The sequence below is a fragment of the Strix aluco genome, chromosome 8 (assembly GCF_031877795.1).
Source record: "Strix aluco isolate bStrAlu1 chromosome 8, bStrAlu1.hap1, whole genome shotgun sequence".
NCBI classification, from domain to species: domain Eukaryota; kingdom Metazoa; phylum Chordata; class Aves; order Strigiformes; family Strigidae; genus Strix; species Strix aluco.
In genome coordinates, this window is record NC_133938.1 from 19,777,915 (window position 1) to 19,803,545 (window position 25,631).

General features: G+C 39.2%; 1 protein-coding gene across 3 annotated transcripts in view; it reads right to left on the reverse strand.

The window, feature by feature from the left end:
* The window catches only part of ARHGAP29 (Rho GTPase activating protein 29), a 53,393-nt gene extending 28,058 nt beyond the window's left edge, over positions 1-25,335 (reverse strand). For all 3 annotated transcript variants that reach the window (XM_074832539.1, XM_074832538.1, XM_074832537.1), the window contains exons 1-3: positions 25,244-25,335; positions 22,090-22,435; positions 508-651 (exon numbers count right to left, since the gene is read on the reverse strand). In XM_074832539.1, coding sequence (XP_074688640.1) covers positions 508-651; positions 22,090-22,351 — 406 coding nt within the window. In that variant the 5' untranslated portion in view covers positions 22,352-22,435; positions 25,244-25,335. The remainder of the gene's footprint in view (positions 1-507; positions 652-22,089; positions 22,436-25,243) is intronic.
* Between the last annotated feature and the right edge of the window lie 296 nt (positions 25,336-25,631).

Sequence of the window (25,631 nt, forward strand, 5' to 3'; positions counted from 1 at the left end):
TGTCTGCAAGGGGTTTTTTTTGTTGCTGTTGACACCTTTACCATGCTTATGATCTGTTTGTGGAATTTATAACTGTTAGGCCATTCAGATTTGGATTGCTCATTCAGGTATTTCTTCATTTGATATAAATACAACACTATCCCTACAAATTCATAGAACTGAGCAAAGATTTTTGGCAAATCTCTAAGTGGATAAATGCGAAATTTATTATTCTGCGATACATGGGTAAAGAAAAGCTCAAGATCAAAGGCTTGTGCTTTTGGAATTCAGTGTGGGTTTGCAGCTAGCTTCCTATGAGCAGGATTTTATAAGATCAGCAGGAGAACAAGCTATTTAATATTAGTTTTCGCTTAGAGAAGGTATTTTTAAACAAGTGTTAAGGTATTACTCTTAAAAAAAAACCCTGTTTCTTCTGTATACATAGAATCCTATCTATAACTCAAAGCCAGAGTCAATCAAGTCAGTAATTACAATTTTTCAAGAATATGAAAGGTAATAATTCCTTACCTTTTACTTTTGCAATAACTGTTCCTGCAGCACTAAGAATATCAACTGAGTTTAGAGTCTGGTGTTTATTTATCACTGCTTTTAAAACACGTAGCAACTCCCCCAGGCGTTCATGTACTACCTGATGCAGGCCATCTTGATTTTCTGAAAAAAGTAAAAGGAACAACTGTATTACAGGAAGAAGACTGTAAAAGACAACTAAAAGGAGAAACAGTGAATTAATACCCAATCACACTACAAACCACTCTGATGGTATTCAACTGCACTGAAGTCTACATTATATGGATGCTGGGCCTGCTTAGAACAAATAAATTGTTAAAAAATAAAGTTATACTAACATTTGCCAACAGTTTACTTGCAATGTTGTATGCTGTTTACATATAAACTCATTTCTCCCCAAAAGTCAAGCAAGTATGCTTTAAAAAAAAAAAAATAAAAAGGACTCTACCCCAATACCCTAGGGCTTCTGAATTAAATCATCTTCTGTTTATCATACCATTTCATCAACTACCATTTTGATAATTACATATATTCAAAAAAGAGTATCACAAAAGCAGATTTGGATTGCTCATTGGATATTTCTTCACCTGATACAAATTCAACACCACAAAGATTTTTGGCAAATGTTGGCTAGCTTTTAACTCAAGTGTCAGTCCGATCTTAAGCTTCTCTAATATATAAGCCTAGATCTACACAGGTCTGTCTTTCAGCATGTCAGTCCTAATAAAGAAGTTGAACACCTAAATTATTTTGTGAATTAGGCCTAATCAGAAAAATTCTCAAACAAGCACACATACAGGGCAATGGTTTCTACAGCATATGCCTCTTGCTATGCAATCCTAAATCTTGCCCCCCTCCACCTGATTTTTTAAGAAAAAAATAGGTCTTGTTGCATACATGGCACAGGTTAAACCACAATCTCTTCCGTTCTGTTACAGAAGAGGTGCTGGTGCACGGAATTAAAGTTTCACATGCACTAGAGTGCTGCGTTGCAAGTTGTGGTAAAAAGCTTTCAAATTCAGGAAAGTCTAGCTTATGAAAAAGAAAAAGAGGATCTAATACAAGCTGACTCACTTCCCCACTGAGCAAAAAGGAATGGCAATTCTGTGTTGTCTGTGGCCATGATAACAAACAGGTCAATACAGACAATTACAGTACAGTGCAAATTGATCCAGTGTTACTCAGAGAACAGTTTCAAATATAAGTCATTTTGTTCTGGCTACAAGACATTATGTTTAGGCTAGAAGCACCTAAATTTTTCTAAGGAGTCAATGAAGTACAACATGACACATCAGTACAGTATATCACTACTGTCAGGTGGGGGCCTACATACAAATTACATGCCATAGGAGGCTTGCTTTTGCACTTGATACAAAGGACCACTGTGCTTCAAGCTTTATTCCCTAGATGTCAAACATCAACAGATTTTTTTCAACTCACAGTAGCTTATATATGGTCAAAGGTAAAACCTTGGCTCAGGAAACAGACTAAGGCAAAAGCTGTATCAACCATTCACGGGCACTTTGTGCGTTCTTTCCTGCTGGAGAGGAGTAGGAAGCTCTGTCTGTAACAGGACACACACAAGTCTAGGAAAACCCATCTTACACAGCAGTAAATTAAGAAAGCTCTATGTAATTTATTAAAGAAACATAGTTGTGGCTTTATCTTCATTTACATGTATACATAATGGTTTTTTACTGAGGACTCGAACACAGCAAAGGCAAAAAAAAAATCAAGAGGCTGGTACTAAACGTGGCTATGATTCAGTACATACACGCTAGTTGCAGAGGTAGTTTATGACAAACACACATTGATGTAAAGGCATTTTATAGCTCAAAGCTTGGAACTTAATGGAGAAAGCAATCTGGGCTTGAAGCAGTTTCCATGCAAGCAACAACAGTGGAAGCTGGGACCTTGGATAAGAGATGATTTACAGGGGATATGGAAGAATATTAGAAAATCATGGAAGGCATGAAAATAGCGGGTAGAATCAATCACTTACCAATGGCTTTCAGTTAAATATAACGCACCTAAGATGATTAAACAGAGCAAGCAGGAACCAGATTCAAAACCAGAAAAGGGTGATTCTTCAGAGACCTGGGGAATTTCTTGCCAAAACACAGCAGTGGCACAAGAAGTTTACATGGAAACAAGGAGAGACTGGACAAGTTCTTCTAAGTATCCCTGTGGGTTACTAATGAGACAATAATGCTTTACCAGGTCAGGCCATGGGTCCAGCTAGCCTGTGTCTTACACAGAAGTGGGCAATACTGCTTAGAAGACTGGAAGAGACTGGCTGCTTTCTGCAGTCCAGTCCCCCAGCACCCACAACTGCTACCACACAGTTGTTCCTATGCACTTCAGTAACTGCTTACAGACCTAATGTCTTTGAATTCACCTTCTGAACCTGCCTCCACAACTTCTCACTCAACTAATCCACTCCTTAGTCTACTGAACTACTAAGCATTGTACTAAAACAAACAATGTAACCTGCAACAGCTCAAGAACTCCCCTAAGCAGACAGGGTTCAGAGGATATGTCCAACTTAGCATTTTTACTTTTATCTAGCTATTCACTTTTGGCAGTCATTGGAGCTCAGACACTGAGTTAGACACAGCTTCAGTTAAGCCAGCATGGCCACTGTCACTTTCTAACACTTGGAGAAATTCTATAGCTGTCAAAATGAAACCAGATAATTTTAATTGTCCCTTTGGGCTTTAATGCATCAAAGCCTCAATTGTACTCCATCAGTGCAAGAATAAATGCTGTTGGGAGTACTGGCCAGCTCCAGGCAAAGGCAATGGGGAAAAGGAAAGACAGCAGAGCTGTATTGATGCCCACAAACCCAAAGTGAATCAGACAAATATATCTGAAATTTATAATAATGTGTTCTTTTCAGGAAATAGGATATTAGATAAAGGTAATTTTGATTAGTTCATTAAGAAACATGTCTAGTGTGCAGACTTAAGTTTTGAAATAGTTATAGAGGAGGTAGTCCATGAAGACCATGTCTCACCTCTTCTTACAATCCTCCAGAGGCAGACAAATATTCCACAATCCTTCATTGGGAATAATGATTTATATTGGCAGGACTGGGACAGATAGGCTTTTATGGAGGCATTTGAAGGCTATAGGACACAAACCTTCCACATCAACTGTCTCTGTCTAACCAGAATATATGCAGTCCTCACAGGAAGGGCATGAATATTATGATCAACTGACTAGAGATGGTCTGCACAATTTGACCAGAACCACAACTCTTGCCTAGCCAAGATGAAGGTGTCCCTGTCCCCTGATGCACATCCATCCACTTGTGGCTGGAGACAAAAGAGTTCCTAATCATGTGGTCAGGAAAACCCACGCACATACCCCATAACCAGGTCCTTCTGGTGATATGGTGGGTAGACTTTTAGACCCCTAACAAGTAGGGGAGGGGAAACAAGGCAGGAAAGTAGCCAAACCAATATACAGATTACTCCCAGTTTGGGAGTCCTCAGGAAGGAGTGCATCACAGGCATATGACAAACTGCATGAATTATGCTGGGGAGTTCAGTGTGACCCACTACAGGCTTGCCATTACTGGATATAACAGCCTCTTGAGGTTCCTTACAGGTTAGGTCAAGGCAAAAAAAACCCCAAAAAAACATACAGAAGACTAATTAAAGCATACCTGATGCCAAAATGCAGTTTCTTAGTATTAAGATTTGATAACATCTTACCAGACCAACTGAGTTGGGGGAAAAAAGCAAAATAAGGGGGAGGGGAAGGAGAGAAAGAGAGAGAAAAAAACCCAACTTAAGGGGGACAAGCCTCTTCAACTCTGCAACAGAAGCAGCAAGCTTCAAAGGGAAATACAAGCTGAAAACAACTGCTGAGTTGAATTAGATGTTTATCATACCATCCAGGAGAACACTATCACTAAAATAATGCATTCAAGCATAAGGTTAGTTATTTGTACTCTCAAAAGCAAAGGTCTGGCTACACCCAAGTGAGATTTCTTTGTATTCCATCACTGTATTATTTGTTTACAAAATATCTGAAACATTGTTTCTGTGCCTCCAGAAGACAACCTGTCTATGACAGTAGTGTTTGGAGAGGAGTGGGGGCAGAAGTCATCAGGAACCACAACTACACTCCATTCAGCGACTGCTACTCACCAAACAGACACTAAACCAGAGATTTCCTGTTCAGGACAAGTTTATGAACCCCAGATACTACACCAATCTAAATATGCCAGATTAACAGAAACACAGTTTTAATACTAAGGAGTCTAAAAATGGCTAGGAGACCAAAACAACGGTAGAGCAAATACTGCTTCAGCGAAAAGAATGCATGAGGAAATGTGTCTCCAACAAGTTCCTGCAGCAATTTAATCTAACTTAAGCAGTAATAAAAATTAATATTTACTTTCAGTTTTTCTTCTGTCCCTTGTCTCACTGCACACATTCATTTATCTACATGAAGTCAAGCAGGAAATGCCTCCACCAATGGATGCTACAACAGTTTTAAAAACCTCTCTTAAGCTTAACAACACAAATTACAGTACTACAGAAGACTAGTTAGTACTTGGGACCAAAGGACTGCAACTGCCAGTGATCCTGCAGCACAGAGGACCTCTCTGGGCACATGAGTTCAGATGTTTGCTTAGGTGACTACAGTTTCCTGGAATCTCCTGGAAGAATCAGTCAGCCCTCTACCCCTCCAAAAGAAAAAAAAAAAAAAAAGCTCTTAAAACTGGAAAAACAAAATTGTCTTGGAGAGCTTAGTAGCCTATCTGTGAATCTTCTTTCACTGGAGTTTAAACTGTCATTTACATTAGCTGAAAACAAGCTCTCCCAAAATGTAAAGGTAACCACATGAAAGCATACTCTGTAGGAGAAGTGGAGAAAGAAGAATAGGGTGAAAAAGCATGTATTCAAATCTACTGCACAAGAATGATATGACAAAGCAGCTGGGAAGCATATCAATATTAGTCAAGCCATTTCAGTAGTACACTGTTGTCATTAGCATCCCACTCCTCGATGGTTTCGGTCACCACATTCTATAATCACTCATCCATCTTTAATATAAAATCAGCATAAACTACGTATTTTCAAAGTTTAGGTATTTCTCAACAGAAAGCCTTTGTTTAGTAAATATTAGCAAGCAATAATGGTCTTACAGCTATGGATTCTTTCATGCAAAACAAAATAAAATTCGCTCATCAGGCTTGTCGGCGCCAGTCACCCTCCCTGCCAAGTCAGGGCTGGTCACAATACATGCAGTCGGGAAAGGCACTGCTGTGTCAGTTGGCTGGTATTCTTTTGTCTGACCTGATTTATTGTTGGCCCAACCATTTCTGTAGCTGTTTATTTCAACAAATGTTTGTTAGGACAAGTTTATATATAGACTAACATTCAGTTTTTCCTCTCCACAGCCCTTGCATATCCTACATTGATGTTCAGATCCATACAGAAAATGCATGCACCATCCTGCTTACCGCTTCTCCATCTAGAACATTAACGCTTTCTGACAGCAGCAGACTCTCCCTCTACTACCCAATTTCCACCAGTCATAAGAGAAGGGGGACCACTAACACAACTATTGTTTTGCTGTGGCTAAAAGTTTGTTTAGAACTGAAGCTGGTCACAGGATAGGAAAGATAGGGTATTGATCTAGATAAACCAAGTAAAAAGTAACACATCCATGAAAAATTCTTGAAGTCAGATTACATATGAGACTTTCAAAGCAAGTATTCTAGTTCACCCCATCTAATAAGCCCCTGCTTTCCATAAGAAGCTTTTTACAAGTAGAAAGATGTGATGATTTACTTCATGTATTCAATAGCTTTCAAGAATATTACACAGTGAAAGATACTATCAGCAATGAAACAACCTGCCATGCATACTCTCTACAGCCACAAGTTTATATACATAGACCTCTCTTTTGACTGTGGGGGGAATATATATAAACTCACCTCACTTGTGAAAATCTTACTATAAACAAGGTAACTTGCACTTTTGCACAAATAGTTTCTCCATCTGCCCTCATGAAGATGATTGAATGCCTTGTCTTTGATAAATGTCTACCATGAACTCACTCACTCTATGGATGGTACCACCAGTTTAAAAAGAGGAACAAACACAACTAGATGAGAACACTTAAATGCCAGCTGTGTACAAAGCCACTGGGCCACAGCTAGTGGCAGAAACTAACCATCACCCTCGCTAGGTCTAAGTCCCCATTTTGAGAACTCCCTTTGTAAATTGCTGCTTTCCTGGGATCAGCTGAGCAGTATGTACTGCAGCCTCCCTTTTACTTCCACTGAAATACAGGAGCCTCAATTCTGGTTTTAAGTACCACTTCAGATCTGTATAAATCCCGATCTCCTTCAGAAGAAAGGGAGAAGCCAGACAGAACAGTCTTGCAGGGTGGTGGCAAGAACAAGCACACAAACTGGGAAGCAATTTCCCCAATATCTGAATATCTGGATCCATAACTTTTTATTAAAGTTTCACCTTATGTAATGCAGTCAGCTCCTCATTGCTTTCAACCTTGGAAGGATCCAGAAGAAATAAATTTGATAACCAACATTTCAATCTGCAAGACCAGTATCTTGGCTAAAAGACTGTCAACTCTTATTTACTAACCAACTCTTTTGACATTAAGGTAAATTACATCCTGTTTCCATTATGTTACACAGAAGGATTACATGATATCAGTAGTTATGCCACCTAGGTCAGGGGAAAAAAAAAAAAAAAAGTCAGCATTGGAATGAAGCTGATCCAAAGGAAAACAACTTTAAACTAAAATCACATCTTCATCAAAGTCTGTATTGTGTACTAGGAAACTGTCAGCACTCAGTTCTGAACCTGATCCAGACTATGAGACTTCCCAGTGAGCATCACAGAGTAGGCAAAACAATCATACAACAATGAACTGTGTGGAAATCACCTAATACCTACATCTGCAGTTTGGGAAACAGTCCTAGATTAACCCACCATTCTATTTTTGCCCTCCTCCCCCTATCAGCCCCATTCTAACATGATTAACAGCCTGCTGTATTTGTCTGATTTGACAGATGTCACTATCACACTCAAAACACAAGAACTAATAAAACACACAGTGAAAGCAAGTTTTACCCTTTAGTTTGACCATAGTAAAGTTGACCTATGTCACCGCTGTCTAGTCTAGTCTCAAGGAAGCTTTTGGAAGGCAATAAACATATGGGCTAGATGTGATTTTCATCAATTGTACAGATATAAAATGAACAAAACTTTTTTCTCTTAACGGTAGTATAGCTATTTGTTGGTGGCCACAGTTCAGGAGTGATGAGAAAACAGCAGTCTTAGCTATCATATTTCTTCCTTTATTTGGCTGTATAAACATCCTGCAGATGTAAGGAATGAAACATTTTAATTCCCTGAAAAACAAAAACTCAGAGAGTTTCTGGAAGGATTTATCCTTGTAAAATCTCTAACAAGGCCGGAAGCTGCCGAAGGCACTAGTGGAGTCATCTCATTTCAACTCTGTGTTATGATGCAGAATTAGAAGTTATCTACCCATCCCTATGTCAAGAAACATTGTACTTGAAGCTTTCAAAATAGCAAGATAGCCACTCCTAGCTTTTTTGTTAATCAGTATCATGGCAACCCTTGTTGTCATGGCATCATTAAAAGACACTACACCAAATTCATACAGTCTTTGGCAACATGTACTCCAGAATCCACTGCAACCAATGTTTTAATCACATTATATTGCAGCAAAAGTGACAATTTATGGAAAATAAACAGTTAAGCAATTATTTCAATGAAGAAAATCTAAGGACATGTGAAGTTTGATCAGGAATGAGGAAAAGAAAGGCGTAAAAATAGTAACCCAAACCCCTACATTTGGCATAAAAGCATTGAAGTTTGGGAGGGTTTTTTGAAAATAATAATACACAGATCCACTTCAGTGAGAATGCACGAAAATTTCCTGCCAATAACTTATTGAATACCGTATACGGTAAGTAGCAATGTTTGATTCCATTTATTATATACAGATAGTGTTTTAATAATACAAGAAAGGATTTAACCTTTGGCAAGTCAGTTGCCTATTTACTGATAAACTACTAAATTTGATCTTAAAATTAGGATGTATAAATTTATGTTAAAATTAAAAAGCACCTGGTATTTAACAGTTTTTTGATATTTTAAGGGTAGAAGTTTTCTCTTGACTTTTTGAAATAAACAGGGTGAAAGTACAGGCTCGCAATTTCTGCAGAAAAATTGCTCTTGAATAAAACATAAAACTATCCCCCGTTAGTCTAGCTTTCCAGGTAAGATTTCTAGCATGATGAGCTTTTGTTGTATACCTCAAACACCCAAACAGCCCTTTCAGATTTGTCATTTGCTATCAGGGATTGGCCAAAATAATCAGCCTATCCATTTAGATTCAACCATTAAACATGCTGACTAGCCTGTGATGTGACCTTAAACTGTGGTGGGTTTTAAACTGGGCTAACATTCCCACCCCATTTTAATTATGGACCAATTCTGTACTTCTGAAGAGTCAAAGGTTATGTAAGAAGTCCTTCTTGCCTATGTAAATGCATCAAACCAAGACCAGAATAGTTTTCATAAATTGAAGTTATAAAAATCAAGATGTCTTAAAAAAATCTCTTCAAAAAGTCAAAAAAATAGATGGTGTACATACAAAATGTATCAGAATAATCAAAATCTTACCATTCTGCTCACACTGAAAGCAGTTAAATATTTTCATTATGTTGGTTTGCCAACTGACATCAGCAGAACAGTTGTTACTTCACATTCATTTTGCATTTAAATTCATAGATGAACTCTCCATTTGTGTATGTGGGGAAGCCTTTCAGAAAAAACCTACCACAATGCAGCTTTTCATTAATCTATTTCAATATGCTGTACGCTACATTCCTTCAACTTTTGTATTCTACTAGCCTTGAGATTCCAGTCAACTAACCTAGATGTGTTCAGCCATGCAGTTTAATCTTTAGAATACATTAATCTTTTATTAACCCAAAATTTAAAGACCAGAAACCAGTAATGAAAATTGCTGGAGTTTCCTTATTTACCTGTTTCTGACAAATGAGAGTGAACACACTAGGTGGCCATTTTAGTCACTGTTCATATAATTTCCCTGAGTCTTCCAGGAGTTCAAGAATAAAACTAGGTGAAGATAATGCTTCAGCACTTTCAGAACACATTTTAAGTTAGAGTTGTAAATTGTGAAGTGGACGTATGATGAATACATTTGCAATAAGCCTGATCAGTCACATTTCACCAGGAAGTCATATCCATCAGGATTAGCAAATATACTTTTAGTAGTATGCTACGTATTTCTTATTCAAGGGCATTTCACTAAAACTTACTGAAGTAGACCTTGGACTGAACAGCTGACAATGGAAGACACTGTTAAAATGAGAAAACTTTTATGCTTTAAGCAACTATGTTCCTTGCATATTGGTTCAAGTTCTGAAAACATATGAAGTAATACTTGCTCAACTTTCACAGCACAAATTTCTGAAAAAAGAACAAGTTGGAAAAGTAAAGACTATCCCCAGAAAGTTGATGGTACCATATCAAACTGGCACACAGAAGGGATAGTATGAAAGTTTTGGTTTATTCATTCAAAAGAAAATAAATTTAACCTCTGCTAACCCACATCAAGAGATTATAAAAAAATACTTAACCTCTACCTCATTTTACTTTTAGTCTAAAATACTATTTGTTCTACATGGCTGCTCCTCCCACTTTTACCCTAAGTCACTGACTGAGTAAAGAAGCTATTTTATTGCTGTCAGCCCACCTAGTTTTCAAAAGGCCACGCAAAACCAGGATTATGAGATTATATGGTATTAAACAAGAGGGGCATTATTTTGTGAATTTCTTTTAAAGGATGTTTTAAATACAATTATGGTCTGCTATAGGATGAGACAGTATTCCATTTCTGTTTTGCTAATTAAAAGAAAACAGTTATGCAAAATCAACTTAGATTTTAAGTGGGATTCAAATCCGTAAAGCAGCAGCCAGTACCATTAGTTGTTTAGAAAACTGGTCAACATAAAAGATTAATTATATAAAACATAAAATATTAATTATTTGAAGTTCCAGCACTGAAGTCCTGCTGAAACAACCACCCAAGAGAGTAAAGCCTGACTATATAACTTGCACAGGTGACACAGAGCAATGAGCCATGTGAATACTCAAGAGGAAATACTTCCAAGATCTTCCCACTTCCTACATTCAGGTACAGTCAACTCTCTCTGCAATATAACATTTTGGTATTGGTATTTCACACCAAAACATCTTTAACGATTTTATATGAAGAGAAAACACTACAACACTGTCATTATAGCAGTAACTGATATCACACTGGTACTTGCATACCCTAAAAGACAACAGTAACCCACTGCACAGCTCACTACACATTTTTGGTTGAGTAGTATTTCTTCACAAATACCTTGCAACAGAAAGGTGAAAAAGCCAAGCCACAGAATCTGTTTGCTTTATCTTTTTATGTTTGTTTTATTTACAGTTATTTTTCCCTAGAACTGCTGAAGTTGTCATTCCAGCTAGTCAGTGCTAAATTAAAAAAAAAAAAAAAAAGGACACGCAGGCCGGTAAAAGCTACAGAATGTGAAAACTATAATAGAAACAGGCAGTACTTGGTCAACTACATATTTGAGCAGTAGCCCACGCATTTAATTTTTTATCCAATGGCATGCAGCATTTGATGCTGTATAACAAGCTTCTCTCATTATGAAGAATCCAATGTATTTATACACTCCAGACCTATTGCTTTCTTTCTAAACTAAGTTCTCAGCCACCTTCTCTAAAATCTCATGTCTAGTCATCAGCCAAAGCCAGCTACAGCTAGAAAGAGTTCTCCATTCTTGGCTGAATATGTTCACTTGTTCTTAACACAAGGGCTTATACATGAATACCAGAGAACATCTAATTTGATCACTCTACGATCTTAATCCTACTGTTAGTTTTCCTTTCTTCACCACTGGCATAAGCTATTTGTCACAGTTACTTTCAAAGGCCCTTCACAAACTGTCTTCACTCAACTATCACAAGTCATGTAAGCTACTAAGCTTTGAGATAAACAGTTTGCAACTTACCAAATGAAGCACAAAACATATAGGACTATCCCTCCAAAAAGCTGCCTCCTTCAACTGCTCTTCTGCTGGCAGTAGTTAACCTACTTGTGCACTGAGACCATAGGCCATTTTGTTGACAGTACTGTTCTATTTCTCTGCACTATATCACTTTAGTGATTCCAGTAAACATTTTTTTCCACTTGTTGCATTTAAGAATGTATGGACAGACTTTTTAGTTCCATAGTTGTGATAGCATCTAGAACAAAGTACCTTATATAACCTATATACAAACAATGAATGAAAAAAATGCCCAGAAAAAACCCAAAACCATAAAATAACTTAAGCATCCTACTAAAGAATTCATTCATATCACTATCAACGCTAAAACAGCAATAGGAATTAGTGAACATTGAGCAGCCTAAGCTAATGCTTCAGGGATTCCCTGTCCATAACTATTTCACCAACATCTGATCTTACAAATAGAGCTAAGAATATGTTGTGGTCCAAAAGTAGAACATCAGCTGAGATGTTAAATTTGTTCACAATGCAGAGCCCTAAACTGATCTCACCTGCATAAACTGGAAAAATTTCAATACAGTGCTCAAAGAGGAGCACCCTTTGGAAATCCTGTGCTACAAAACTGAAATTTGGCCCCAGATCCTAAAGATGTCAAAACCTCTTGCTGAAAGGGCACGGGGTGAAAGAGAGAACACACTTGTGCTTTAACTCCACTGTACAAATATACTTCCTGCAAATTATTGATCTACAATCCTGCAATCCATTTTGATCAAAGACAACATTATTTTCAATGCATCTTAGCTGAAACTTCCTCACCAGGCCTTCCACATCTTGCAGATTCCTAAAACTAGAAAAGGATTGTTACACAAGTTAGAAGAAACACTTTATTCTTCCCAAAAGAAGAGCCTTTAGCATTCACAGTATGCATAGCAACATACAGAACACCATGGTCATTCTGTGTCTCATAGGCAAGTAGTACTAACAGAACTTTTAAAAATGTAATGAACTGCTGCAACACCCACCTGTGGGCCCTGAACCCAATTTAAACACAGTACAGAGAATCAACACATTTAAAAATGGGAACATACTGTATTATTACAATAGCTCTTTGAACTGCTGAAGTCATCAGCATTTGAACCTTAAGCTTTATTTCTCCCATACATTCTCCAATACCCATTTACATTAAAAAATAAAAAAGTCTCTATGTTATTTCACATACAGGCATGCAAGAAACTGAGACCAAAGTCCCAGCATTCATTCTCTGATCATCATTCTAGATCAAAGCAACTGGAGCCATTTTAAATGCTGCTTCGCAAGCAAAAGGACTACATAACTAAGTGCCTTAACCCCAGAAATAAGTCTTGTAAATTCCTTTAAAAGCTTTTCACTGCTCCCTGCATTAGATATATTTTCATTGCCATTTGAAATTTAAACAATAACAGGGCTTTCATTATCACTTCAGATTTAAGCAATAACTGGACTTGCTCAAATATCTGAAGCAGTTTACTCATGACACAGAACACAACTCTGAAGAGGTAAGCTTGATAAGCCAACCTTCATCTTAAGTTGACATTCTCCAAAAATCTCCTACTCTACCATGCAGTTCTAACTCCAATCCATTAACGAGACGTTAGATCCAACATAACTAAACCACTGCAACTTCTAGATTAGATGAACACTTGCTTGGAATTAAGAAACAAGTCAGCTTCAGTTTTGTGACCTAGCTATATAAGTAGGAAGAACAAACACTCCCAATGAAACTGGTGGAATGATTTAGTCTATGACATTTTTATTAAGTCAAGATCATTAAGATGACAGTCACAACTCCTAACTCTCTGCTGTTAGGCATACAAAAATTACTTGATGTTCTTGTTTTATGTTGCAACTTTGATAAATTGATGCATCAATGAAATGAGAAAATTAAATATTTTTGTAGATAAATATAATACATTTTGCCAAGAACAGGCAAACAATTTAGGACACGGGTTTTTTGTTTTGTTTTCAAACACAAAAGCTCCTACATGTACACAGGAATTGCTGTGAAGAACAGAAGACTTCACACTGGATATGGACCAAATCTTATCCTTCAGGTGTTGGGGCAGAGTTCTTTGAGAGATCCTTGTTTTTGTGTTCAAGTCTTCCCCTGTTTCTTAAGCTGCAAACTAATTTAGAAGAATTTTTGTTGCTGAAAGTCCTAACTTTACATTTACATTCAAAAAAGAAAATCTGACTATTCATCCTCTTCCTCACCTCTCACCTTTCATTTTGCTCATCTTGTAATTTCAGTTTCATTAGTCTAGCTGCTGTGATGGAAAGGGAAGGTAATTCTAATTAACAAACTAGCTAAGGCTCTTTAAGTGTTTTGAGAGTCTTTTGTACATCAGAAATGCAAAAAGGAGAAACAATGGAGTTTTTCCTTGTATTACATTTTTTGCACTTCAAAAGCAACAAAACCAGAAAATGCCTGTGCTCTCTTATAAACAGTTCAGAATTTTCCTGAAGAACGATATGCTAATTATTTAAGTCAACAAAAATATCCGGACTGCACATAAGGGTTGATTTTACATTTTAAATGCTCACAGGCCTTCAAGACACACACCCACCCACCCCTCCTGACTGCTGATCTTAGACACTATAGCAACAAGTGAACATTTGTTCTGAAGGAATGCAGAGTATGCAACTGGGGGAGGGGTAGTACTATCAGCCACAAACTTATCTGCTGGTCCACTAAGTTATTATTTAACTTCACTCTTCTCTGAAACTGAAGAAACAGCATTTACTATCCAACATTAGCAACCTGCATTTAACAGGCAGCTTACACTTTGACTATGAAGAACACAGCTTTGCTTGAACTGAACTTCAAGAGGAGGATGTTTTTTTTCCTCTGCTTGTTCAGAGTACTGGAAACAGCAGAATTGTTCCAGGACTGCAAATTAATTAAGCAGTGCTCTAATATTGCAAACCTGCAAAGCAAAAGAAAATAGCCAGCTCCTCTGGCTCTGGTCACAGCATCTGAAAGTCCAAGACTCCTTAACAAAAGCCTGCTAGATGGCAGACTCCTAGAAAAAAAGAAGCTTGGGCAAAACAGGTTGTGGAATGATCTGGAGTGAAATGGAAACAAAGGTGGAAAGTTCTCTCTCCCAGCTTAAGTGTAACATTCCTGGGGAAAAGCATGGTTTGTAGCTATGGCTGTCTCCCATGAACTTTGACTGTAAACTACTTTTTGTTGGATTGTTGTGGGCTTGCCTTCATTCAGGCTTCACTAGTTCTCTTATGGACAGTTCTCTGCCGTACATCAAACTTATGCTTTCTTTGCAGCACTTCTCAGGTTTGAGAAATCTGGCATGGACAGGAACAGGACTCACAGCCAGGGATCTCGGTGCTTTCTGCTCATGAGAGACCAGGAAGAAAGAACAGTGTAAAAGTAAGGGAAGCATGGGAAAATGACCAGGACATCTCTGGCTTGCTGTGGTCCTAGAGTTCAACTAAGAGAAGCAGTTTACATGCCTATTTTTTTTCCCCTGAGTTTTGCCATAAAAAGCATCAGAATGTGTTAAAAAAACCCCACACTACTACTGGCTTTGGGTTCCTATTGATAATTTTTCTTGTTAAAAAAGTTTAAGGAAGTATTTACCTTGTTCTTATCCTTGTTTACATCCTTTATATCTCTTAGCTTGAAAGACTATTTCACATTTGTTAAAGAACGGTTTCAATTTCAGATTGAGAGAACTAATGTTTAGAAGTGACTACTACTTGGAGATACATGAAAGGGTGTACTAAGAAATTTCCAGGTCAGAAAGACTGGAAGCACATATGTCTTTGCATGTAAGAAGCAGGTTTTAGGAACGCAAGTTTAAAAAATGGCTGTCAAATTCAAATATGTCAAAAGGTCAGAGGCAAGAAGGCTGATTAATTTGCCATCTACAAAGGGCATTTTCTGCTTGCTGTTCTCTTCCCCCCCACCTCCTTTCTGATACCCCTGTCAGACCCAGCATTCAATAGAAGAGACAAAAGAGTTGGTACACGATTTAGCAGCATATGCTGTAATACCAGGGTGGAGTGCCATGCCAACTCTGCCTAGACCCTCAGTCTTGTTCCATTTTAACCTCTGGCCACTTGCTCCTTTGCCAGCCACCTTCTCCCTCTTTTGCTGGTACTCTGTGCAACCTTCCAGTCAGCTCATGGAACTGATCTGGCTGAAGACTAGTTCCTTTCTTCCTAGGACTAGTTTTCACGCAGATCTGCCCCCAGAACTGGCTTGCTATGCAGTCACCAGAGAACTACTACCAGGTGCCAGGAAGAAGTGGCAAGAGATCACAGCAGCTCAAGCTTAAGTTTCTTCTCTAAACTGCTGTGGAAATACACTATTAGCATGGTTTAAAACAGAGCCCTAAACATAACAAGCTTTATAGTAAGAAAACAATTTTTCATCCATCTTCTAGATTTTCAACAGCTACAGAACTGTACCATCAATTCAGCTGTTGGTGGAGAAAAACCTGTAATTTCTGCAGGAGCACCTTCAGAAGTTACTCCTTCCAGCTGCCTTACACCTGCCCCAGTCTGGTTTAGTTCTGGCTTCCCTGCTACTGTGGCTCACAAGACCACTTCTGCCAACTCTGCTATGGGAACAACAACATCCAAAGCAGCAAATACAAATTGTCAGAATTCACCTCTTAACATCTTATTTGGTTCAGCAAGAGGATGAACAATGTTATGACAGGCTAATACATTTAAAACATGCAGTGAGTTCTTTGTGGACTAAGTTTGAGTAGAGCTAAAAAGTACAAAAAAGGTCATATTTTAATAATAAGTTACAGAATATATTCTTCAGATATTACAAGCATGTAACACTTCGGTAGATCCTGGAAGTGATTAACATTAAAATTCCACTTCAGACTATTTGTCAACATCTTCAAACATCGTTTCTGTAATAGGATTTATTATCTACTAGACAGTTTGTTTTCCCCTTTTTTTGTGCTACATGGAATATAAGAAACCATGTGCTACACTTTACATGAATTCCTTGTGCTTTTTCCCAAGGATTCTTGAAGGTCATTTAATCAATTCACAAGCAGATTGTTTACGCATTTGATAATCACTATGTTCTCACGGTCCTGAAAGTTAGCTGCCCTGACAGCATTTTACTTTCCCTTCTCCTATAAAGGTCTTTTATTTAGGACACAAAATTGTATCAAACAAAAAACCAGCACCATCTTCCACAAAAATTTTGACGAAATCAGTCCAACTTCCCTCAAAACCAAAAAAAACCCCCAAAACATTGCTTCCAGAGACTGTTGCAAAGAAAGTTAAACACTTTATCAGATTCTTCTTTGGAGCAGTTTGCCCACCTACCAAGCATTCATACTATGAGACGTCATTAGACAGGTAAATACATCCAGTTTAAGGTGTATCAAAGACAGCACCTTTCATTGAGAAACATCAAAACTGGAATAAAGAACAAACAGCAAAATTACACCTAGTATTATAAATTACCATAATTTCAATCTGTAATCTTCACTGCAATAGCTAATGAACTTCAGATTTCCCTAGCAAAACAAGACAAACTGACTTTCAAAAACAGTGCCTCAGAAAAAGGTCATTAATATTTTACACTATAAGAAAAAAAAGAAATAAAAATCAAATGCTAAAAATACTACAGTGCCTTAATCATACTAAAAATATGGACAGTACCAAGAAAACACACATTATCAAGCCTGGAAGGGCTGAAGAGAAATCATTAATCTTTGACCCTCAAGCACTACATTCAATAGACAACTTCTGGCTTTTAGTGTAGCATGTGATTAATACCAATCTCTGTGGTGCTAAAGCAAGGTTTTAGAGTCACTAGAGATTACAAGTTCCTTATTTTGAGGAAACTGTTTAACTTGACACACCTTTGAAATTGTCCCACTGGGCTGAATCTCTTATCCTTCAAAAATAGGGACCTGACAGGTTTCAAGTTAGGTAGCATTCCTGATCCTTTTGAAAGTATTGGTGCTACTATAAAGAGGATGCATACATTCCTGATCAGGCCATCCAGCTTCACCAGTATTTTTACCTCTGCTTCACTTTAAAAAAAATTTTTTCAAAATCTTATCAAACTCTAAGAAAACAGAGACCAAAATCTGATCCTTGAAGAGAAATCTGTGATGAAAACTAAGAGCTTTATCTTACTATTCTGTTTTCTAAGATATCTGGAAAAAAAGAGTATATTAACAGTTTAGAATAAGCTACAATTTACATTAGTCGAAGATAGGATGAACTTGAAAAAAGTTTTTGCTCATTAAAAGAATGCAGAATTACCCACATAAAGCACACAATATCACACTTTGAAGATTACTTCAAAGTTTGTGATAAAGCAAGCAGTAATTCCAAAACATATTCTGAAGCACAGTCAAGAAAATTATATATTAAAGTATAAAGTATAATTACTCCTGCACTTTTAAACCACATGCAAATTTTACCCTTACAGCTATTCATAATGAAACACAGTATTTCCCACAGTCCCAAGGGCAGACCTTACAGTATGAAGCATACATTACGTTCCTTAAAAAAAAAGAAGCAGATGTCACAAAACTAGCAGCTATCTTCAGACTAGGGCAACAGGAATGTTTCCCCCATCTCTGATGTGATACAAGTAAAAGCTACTATTTACTGTTTAAAAGTGAAACACTTAGTAAAATATATTCTAATTAGGAACTCAGACTGTGTCCCAAATACTCTTTTGTGTGGTCCTTTTAAACCTGAGTAAATGCATCTCATTTAAGCAGAGACCACACAGTGGCATCATTTGCTTAAAGCAACAGCGGAATTTATTATATGCAGTAAGGGGCCAGACTATAGTGTCACTAAATCTCATACATAAATACCTATTCTTAAATATATTTTCAACTTTGCATATCTATGCAATAAGCAGTATTACTTTTGAACTGAAATTCTAATAGATGTTCCTGAAACATTCTCTACCAGGGAAAGTTACTTCTCTTCTTGAGTGCCACTACCTCTGAAGATCACAGATAGCCCCAGCCTTGAGATTGTACTTCACTGTATGTCCTACCTTTTCAAAGAGGAAGGCAACAAGTTGAAGGCAACAATTAGGCTCTCACACTCTCAACACTTAGCTGAAAATTTACTACTGGAACTCAAAACACAAAGAGAAAAGTCACCAGCTTTCAAGCCATTAGGTCTTAACAGTTTGTGCTTAGGATGTACATTAAAGCTGAAAGAAGAACTAAACCTGGGGTACATCAAGAACACAGAATGTCATCATTAAAACTGAAAACTCAAACGTAGCACAGATTGCAGGTAATGATCCAAGTCTTCTAGGTATTAATTCAGCATATACTCTCATGTTTGGCCTTCCATGCAGGGATTTCTGAGGAACTGTTTTCATTTTCTTCTTATTAGAAAGGAAAGAAGACTGATTTTTATTTTGAGTCTCCCCAATATATTTCAATTATCTCTGACTTCATAAAGTACAAATGCTACAAATGAACATGACCTTTCAGTTCAAACACAAAGACATGATGATAATATAACTACCCGTACTAATATCAGCCATATGACACAACCTTGCTCATCTGGAAATTTAACTGAAGACTGGACCAAGAGACTGATGTACTGTTTGTGCAGTTCAACTACTACAGGTTCAGCCTGTCATCAAGTAAATTCAAAACAAAAAATTTGTTATGAAACAGCATTAGATTCATTGACCTCTGTTCAAAAAAATGTCCAGACCTCTTCTTTAATGAAGACATTGGTAAAGTATCTTGATCCTATGCCTCAAGTTGGATCACTAATAAGATCGCTACATCCAGTGAGTACAATGCCTAGATTCAAAAGGGTATTTAAAAAAAAGACAGCAAGAACTGAAGCAGATGGAACACATGGCATTTCACACAACACAAGAGGCAACTGCAGCTCCCTCAGGTCCAAACAGCTGATGAACTTTTCAACTCTATGGTTACATTCAGAGGGCTTTTTGTTTGTGGGTTTGGGGTGTGGGTTTTTTTGGGGGGTGGTGGAGGTGTTTTGGTTTTTCATGTGAAGCATCATTAAGAAACAAGTTTCCTACTTGGTGCCAGCAAGAAGATTCCAAGTTTTTTAGATTTCAGTTTATACAACATTGTTGGGTGAGAGTCTGAAAATAATCAAAGTTACAATGCTGGGTTTACCTTTGTTGAAAGTAATATCCAAAATTTATTCAGCATTATAACAATGAGATTACTGTAAGAAATTAAGTTATATTAGCCTAAGCAATGCAAAGAGAAATAGCCTTGAAATCTACAGAAAATTTCAGTTATATAACACTGCCCCCTTATAGAGATCTCAACTTATTCTTCATGTTATATATCGACTTGCACTGGTACCATACAAAATACAGTAGGAGTCTATAATCCAAAGGCAGTTATGATCTAGTTTAGACATGAATGTTATAATCCAAAATAGCTTAGATTTTTTCATCCAAGATAGTATCACTACATCAAGAGAACGTTAAGTGAATGTTCATGGGTAACTGCTAGGCTCTTCCAAGGCAGCTCAGATAACACAAACAGGGAATACAACCATCGGCCAGTACGACATTCGAGGCACACACCCACTGGAATCAGCCTGCCTACTGATGCAGACCCTAGCAGTGGAACGGCTGGCCCTGGCAAACAGGGAGCCACATGGTCAAGAGTGAAGTTATTCTGCATACAAAGGAGTTTTTAGACCAATCTGCCTAAGTGGCAATACTACAACGAACAGTAGATATAGAAGCTGAGGGAACAGTGGTTAAGAGGCAGAGAGACCTACAGCAGACTCTAGGAATGCTTATGAGGCAAATACAAGAGCTCACTGATGCAACCCTGTTGCACCACTTATATTTCCCACTCCTGAACTCCTTGAAAATGCATGAAGCATATGCACATCAAAATATTTTTTTTCTGTAGCTAGTAGCAGAATTTATTTTTAGTTCTTATTTCATAAACTGTAGAGCAAAGATTTACTTCTCAACAAAATCTACATCAATAGATTAATGTTGTCCAAAAAGGAAGAAATTAATTTCCTATCCCTGCAATTGATTCCACCTTGGAATAATTCGTGTAATTAATTTCAGGATGGTGGTAAGCTGCAAGTATTACAAGCCAGAATTTCATGTGTAAGAAGTCTGTTCAATCACCTTAATAAGTTTTTGTTAATTTTTGGACAGAGAACTGCAAACATTTCCAAAAATAAATAAGATGGAGATATGCAATCCAAACTATGTAGCTTTCAGGAGGTTGTCTCCAGCCAGCAGTAAGCAAGCCCAATACTACAGAACTCACCATATTACAAGACTTTGGGGATACAGGTCAAAAAGAACACTTAACTATGGAAAAGAAACATCTCTCCTTTATAAGTTAACTATTCTTTAAATGGACAACACAGGTTCACAAATTGATTCCACAATGTAGTATAAAACAAGAAGACAAGCCCTGTCTTTCATGTTAGCTTTTTGGATCTTCTGAGTCCAAAATTTTAAACTGAACGTTAATTAACAATTGTTGCGTGGCAACTGGAACACTTCAGTATTTTGATAGTCCTTTCCTACAGGATGTCCATTTCAGTGTCAGTAGGCACCAGACACCTCACCTCACAAATAACTCCACTCATCCTATGTGCTCACCAAAAACACTGTGGACAGGAAGTGATCACTAGTCTCAAATTATTGCTCTGTTAAGATTTGTTCACACCTTTTGGCAGAGCTATTTCAGCTGCATGCACTCACTTGTAACACAGAGATGCCTGCAAATGCTCAGCACTTACATCTTAGACAAAACTGCTCTGGATGTCGTTTCAGCTATTAACATGAAAACATTTCTGTAGAAGTTAGATAGAAGCTTTCCTGCTGATAACCAGAAATGGACTAATACCATTTCCCTAAAGGAACGGGAACACACAATAGTGCATGCTCTTCATAGGCAAGAAAATTTGCAGTTTCCACCTGCTGGCAGAAGATGGTAAATACTTACCTTGTAGAAGAAGAAAACGCAGAGTTACATTCTACCTTAAAACTCAAACTACTAGTGTATGAGACTTCCAAAACCCAAAGCAAAACAGCCTAGAATACTAAAACATCAGCAAAATATTAACAGAATTATTTGGAATTACAAAAAACATTCAGGTGGTTAAAAACTAATCAGTTGATGGTCTCACTAATTTTTAGCTTCAGCCTAGACAGGCTGCTAAAAACCTATTTTCCCTTGTTATGATTATGAAACAGATTGCACAGTGTTCTGGTGAGGAAATACAGAACCCAAACTAACAACCACCATTTCCCGTAATCATCATGCTGGGGGAGGGGAAGGGGGAGGAAGGGAAGAGAAAGGGGGAAGGTAAAGGGCAAGGGGGAATAACCACAGTAAAGACTACTTAAAAACATGTGGAGTTGTGAGAGTTTCAAAAATCTACAAACTAAGAATAAAGAACAACTGACACACCTTCTGAAAGAATAGCTTCCTTCAAATAGAGTAGCACATCTGCAAATTTTCTGACATCATTCACCAGTTGCATGATATATTCTGGATCCACAACAGGATTATCATAGCAGTCAGAGTTGGAGCTAATGCTGCTCAGAGAGCTGCTCTTGGTGCTGCGCCCCATTCCCCAATTTCCTGAATTAGAGATGGTGAAGAAGTTGGAGGTAGACAGTCGGGCTAATCCCAAACCACGCTTGTTACTTCCACCGTTCTGTCGCAACATCCCAGCAGCCGCTGTGCTTATAGAGCTCTCGCAGTTAACACTCAGTGTCGCTTAATGCCCATCTGACAAGCCGAAGATGAAACCCTTAAAAATTGGGGGGGGAGGAGGTGGAGGAGAAGGAAAAATGCTGATTAGTATAGAAATATATGTGAAGTAATACTTTTGTACTGACAAGACCCAAAACTTTCAAGACAATACTGCTTTACATTACAAAGTTTAACTGAAGTATTATAAAGGTTTTTGACTTTTATTTTAATTTGTACAGCAGATACAACGTCGCATAAAAATCAATGGTATGCAGAAAGTATTTCAAAAGCTAATTATGATGACGCTTATTCTGTGAGAAAAGTTTCTTCCCTGAATATTTATGCTGGAAGAATCAAGTTCTTTACCATGAAGTATTACTACAACTGAATACAACTGCAAAAACACTTGATGTGATATTGACCGTGAGCAACATCCCCCTCTTGCATCAACCACCAAGCTGTATTCAGCATCCTGTTTCTTAAGATAATAGGCAGCCTTGATCTGATAGGATGAATTTTCTTTGTGTAGATTGTGCCAAGCAAGAAACTGTGGCCTATCACAGTCCGTTTCAGAAAGGAAAACATCCTGAAAGTTATGCGGGCTTTTCAGCCTATCTTTTAATATGAAAGGCAATTGAAGGAAAGACAAAGAAATGTGAAGAGATTTAAAAATACTTTAGTATCAAGGTTCATCTGCAAATCTCAGTGCAGTTATCTTGAAGGGTGTTGCTCTCTGCTTTCGTACACCTTAAAAGTTCCACCATAAAAATGCTTACATTTGGGGGAGATTATATTGGTATAAGTAAGCAACTACCTACATTCCTTTTGTTTAGGAAAAACAGAATGCTACTGCAAATTTCCCCATTTCGGGTTAAGCGACTCATTTCAAAGCAGCAAACTCCAGGTGGCGGAGTCAGGTATGGTTCCAGCAGCTCACACAATGCCTGCTGTTATTCTCTCAACACCAGAAGAAATTCTCAATGTTTACACTATATGGTAAACACTTCAGGGGAAAAAAGACCAAATTGGAACATGACAGCTAAGAAGTTAACATGGGCAACAGACATATCTGCAGCAAAATCTCAAATTCAACTATTTTTAGCTAAAATTAAAAGTTATTACGATCTAAAAAGGCAGGCTGAAACGGGTTATCCTGCATATGTTTGTATTTGGTTAGACCAACTGAAGTAGCACCTTTAACATTTTGAACACTCCCACTACATATTTCAACAGGCATTATTCTAATGCACTTCAATTATTTTTCCATTATTTCTGCTTTATTTCGCTTTGCAATTTAAAAGTATCAGAGGAAATGTGGTCAAAGGAGTTGTTTTTGTAATTAATCTGGCAGGCCTTCCAGGGAGCCTGTGCTGGGGGGAGGGGGAAGAAAAGTTCAGAATTTAACACAAATTAACTGCTCTAATTTCTGTTTACTGTCTAAAGTCAGTACCTGTAAGAGCAGACATGAGACTATACAAATAATGCAGATCATTAAGCAATTCCAAACACCTCAAGTTGATTGAAGTGAGGTTTACATTAAACATAATGTTTAAGCAAGTTTCTTCTGTTCCCACATATAATTCTCATGGCTATAAAGCTACTTTGCAATTCTGCCTTGCAATTACAGAAAAAAAGCAGCCACATAACCTTCTCTCCTTTTAACAAGTGTGATATCTATTTATATCGAGACAGAGATTTTCATATTATTTAAAAGATGTGCCTCTTTTAAGTCTGGCCGGTTTCAGAGTGAACTTTAAGTAGCACGATGTCTTAGACCTGTTCCTGTAGCAAGTCCATGCTTTTAAAACTGTGTTATTTTAGACATACGTTGCAATTTTTTTCATTCAGATGAGCAGTAAGTAGCACAATAATACTACCACTTTGAAAATTATAGAAGTGATGACAAAGTGTTCTGGAATGGGAAAAACTTGAGAGAAACTTTTGCTGTAAAGTAGCAGCAGAACCAAAACTGAGCAGTTTAGTACAACAGTCACCTTTTCCTCATAAATATTAGCCCTCACGTCTGCTCCTCCTGCCTTACAACACAGATGGGGAAAAGTTTCCCTCACCGAACACATGCCTTTCATTATTGAGAAGTGTTTCATATTTCTTCAGGAGACTCTGGCTTTGAAAACGAAAAGCGTCCACCAGCTTTTCTATAAACGCCTCCAGACTCCTCTGGTTAAGAGCGAGCCATTACCAGTCCCGACGGAAAAAGGAAAAAAAATAAAGCGCCAGATATTTCAGAAATTTGCTCTCCCAGCACAATTTCCGCGGCAGGGAAAGAAAGAAAGAAAGAAAGAAAAAAAAAAAAAAGGAAAAAGAGAAGACGCTGCCGAAGGGGCCACGTCCCTCGACAGCTGCCAGCCCCCGGCCGGGGGCAGGGCCGCTCCCCGTGCCCCGAGCGGGGGTCGGCGCTCCGCCCTGCCCCCGCCGCGCATTCCTGGCGGCCCGCCGCCGCCAGACCGCACGTCCTCCGCGGCCAGGGATCTCCCCGCAGCCGCCTGGCCGCGGGGGGAGCGGCGGCGCGGCAGGTAGCGGGCAGAAGCCGCCCAGCGCCGCCGGGAGACCGCGTGAGGTGCGGGGCAGGGCGGAGGTGGGCCCTCGGCCCCCGCCCCGTACCGCTCCGGGGACCCGCCGCGCGGAGAAGAGGGCTCGGAGGGGCGACGGGACCCTTCAGCCGGGGACCCGACGGGAGCGGAAGAGGGGCGCCGGGCCCCTCCAGCCGCCCCCACTCCCCCGGCCACTCGCCGCCGCCCTGCCCCACGCTCCCGCGCGGCTCCTCCCGGCGGCGACAGACGACGCCCGCACTCCCCTCCCTCCCGCCGCGCCGTGTCCCACCTTCCCCCGTGGCAGCGGCCCTTACCGGAGAGCGGCGGCCGAGTGCAGGCAGCAGCCGGGCCGCCGCGGGCCCTGCGCACTCCCGCCCCGCTGCCCATGGAGCGCCCTCCCCACACCGCGGCCCGCGCCGCCGCCGCCCCCGGGGCCGCCGCCGCTGCCGGCGCCGCCCCCTCCCGCCCGCAGCCCGCCATTGGCCAGCCGCGCGCTGCGGGGGCGGAGCCCCGCGTGTGCCCCGTCCCCCTTCCTCCCGCCGGCGCGCAGCGAGTCCCGCGGAGCCGGGCAGGGCGGCCGCGGAGATGCGAGATCGGGTCGATAAGCCGAACAATGGCCGGCGGGACAGGGGAAGGGAGGATTCGCCCTCCCGCTCCCGCCGTATCGTCCTGGCCGGCAGGCAGCCGGCGGGGGAAGCACCG